At 38.4% G+C, this 2,410-nt stretch overlaps 1 protein-coding gene across 2 annotated transcripts in view; it reads left to right on the forward strand.

The window, feature by feature from the left end:
• The window catches only part of gucy2ca (guanylate cyclase 2Ca), a 47,044-nt gene that overhangs the window by 41,698 nt on the left and 2,936 nt on the right, over positions 1-2,410 (forward strand). For both annotated transcript variants that reach the window (XM_088091037.1, XM_042505477.2), the window contains exons 23-26: positions 195-369; positions 1,388-1,486; positions 1,640-1,734; positions 1,959-2,035. In XM_088091037.1, the coding sequence (XP_087947163.1) occupies positions 195-369; positions 1,388-1,486; positions 1,640-1,734; positions 1,959-2,035 (446 nt within the window). The remainder of the gene's footprint in view (positions 1-194; positions 370-1,387; positions 1,487-1,639; positions 1,735-1,958; positions 2,036-2,410) is intronic.

Below are 2,410 nucleotides of genomic sequence, written 5' to 3' on the forward strand. Positions count from 1 at the left end.
CAATATCTATACTTAATTTTTGAATGATTAAACAAAACAAAAAAAACACCCTTCTCATTTTTTGTTCTTATCGCTGGCCATAATACTCTTCTTTAAGAGTTTGATTGGTACTGTATTTATGACTGACTATTTTACTTTGTATTTCCTGCTTACTAAATACATTTTTATTAATAAAACTGTTTTCTGTCTCTCAGGTTGAGACAATAGGAGATGCATACATGGTTGCATCAGGTTTACCCAAACGTAACGGTGACCGGCATGCAGTGGACATCGCCAACATGGCTCTGGACATCCTGTCATTTGTAGGGACTTTTGAGCTGCAGCACCTGCCGGGCATCCCTCTGTGGATCCGTATTGGTGTGCATTCAGGTAACTGAAAGTCAGTATTTTGTAATCCTCATAAAACTCCCTCTGAATTTAGCATTGATGTACTTTATATAAATAAGAATGTATTACCTTTCTGTCACATGGTGCAGTGCTAACTGCAGAGGAAGCATTCATATGGTCCTCAAGGCACAATAATATGCGGCAAACTTACAAAGATGAGTCAAACGTATAAATAATTACCCAAATAAAGTAGATCATTTAAACAGCAAGTGGAATGTTTATTGGAAAGGACTGGGTCAGTTTTTATGGTTATATATGTGAAAATGATTTTAAAGAAAACACAGTTGATGGCATAAAACACTGTGACTATGTCAGCAATTTTACTACAAGAAAAAGGGCCAGAGTCCAGACCAGAGGATCATTCTTAACTCAGTTTTTCTTCTTGTCTGTTGAATGATACTGACATCTAGTGGCTGAATTTTGTGAATAATTACTCAAAGTGATTGCCCAAAGTTAGTCCACAAAGGACAAAGCTTTGTAATTATCATAAATGTAAAAAATTATCATAAATGTCTAAGATAAGATAAACGTATTTATCCAAAGGAAAATTGCTGTCAAGGAGTTGCAATACATAGTTGTTAGAGTGCCAAAACACATAGTGAACATATACAAAAGACTAAAATAACTTAACAGTAGGTGCAAAATAAACAAAAATGGATTGTACAGTCTAAATATATAATACATGTAGTACCAAAAACAGGCAGCAGTATGGATGATAGTGCTGGTAGTGTTACTTTTCATGGGGTTTGTTGTATCTGAGATTGTTAGTGTAAGAGTTCAAAAGTGCACGGTTGATACAGAATGTTCAATTTTATGATTGTGATATTTCCTTCAATGTTCCATTCTGTCTGATGAGTCCTGATTGTGCAAAACATGGAAAATAAATAATCGCGTGTGTGAGAACTGAGAAAATAAAGAGGGAGGAGTTAAAAAATGAAAGATACATGGGAGAGTAAAATAAATTTTTATTCAATGTTTGTTTGTGTGTGATTGTGTGTAGGACCTTGTGCAGCAGGAGTGGTGGGGAACAAGATGCCACGCTACTGTCTTTTTGGAGATACAGTCAACACTGCTTCACGCATGGAGTCCACAGGCCTTCGTAAGAGACTACACACACTCTCTCTCTCTCTCACACACACACACACACACACACACACACACAGGCACAATATTTGCAGTTTAGGCGCTGCTACTGGTCTTGCGAGAGCTAAGGGTTTGACTCTCATGATTCTTTCTAATGTCGTCTTTCTAGCTCTGAGAATTCACGCCAGCCGGTCCACCATCAACATCCTGCTGAGGACAGACCGCAAGTTTGAATATGAAAAAAGAGGAGAGACGTACCTCAAGGTTAGCTGAGCTTGCTTTGGCTTTTTATGTACTCGTCCATTCAGACATTGACATAAAATGTAAAGTGTACAGATTTTGCCTGCTGCTCTCATTTCCTGTGTGTGTGTGTGTGTGTGTGTGTGTGTGTGTGTGTGTGTGTGTGTGTGTGTGTCTGTGTCTGTCTGTGTCTGTCTGTCTGTCTGTCTGTCTGTCTGTCTGTCTGTCCATGTGTACCTGACCCACAGGGTAAAGGCAAAGAGATGACATACTGGTTAACAGGAGTGACTGGGGGAAAATACAACCTGCCAACACCACCAACAGCGTGAGTGACACATTATTTGTGATAGACTGACTCTAAACACTTCTCTTATGTAAACATTGACACTTTATGATGAAACTATTGCTTAAAGATACGCTCTCCGGCCCCTGAATCCCAACATGCCCTTCCAGCTCACTATTAATGTAAAAAACAGTATGTTCGGCTACATAAAAAACTGTGAGCTTGGTTCAAATGTTGGGACTGGTACTGTAAGGAAATCAGGGAGTATGAAGCCTAAAATAACACAATTTATTGTAATTCAGTGCATAAATGAATGTATATATGATCAGTATTAATAAATCCTGTGATTATTAGCCAGACTAATGCATACCACCTTTGCGTGCGTAATCTAAAATAATCGTCACGTCACCGTTTCAG

Source organism: Plectropomus leopardus, chromosome 18 (assembly GCF_026936395.1).
Source record: "Plectropomus leopardus strain MGB_pleo_1.0 chromosome 18, ASM2693639v1, whole genome shotgun sequence".
In the NCBI taxonomy this organism is placed as follows: Eukaryota; Metazoa; Chordata; class Actinopteri; order Perciformes; family Serranidae; genus Plectropomus; species Plectropomus leopardus.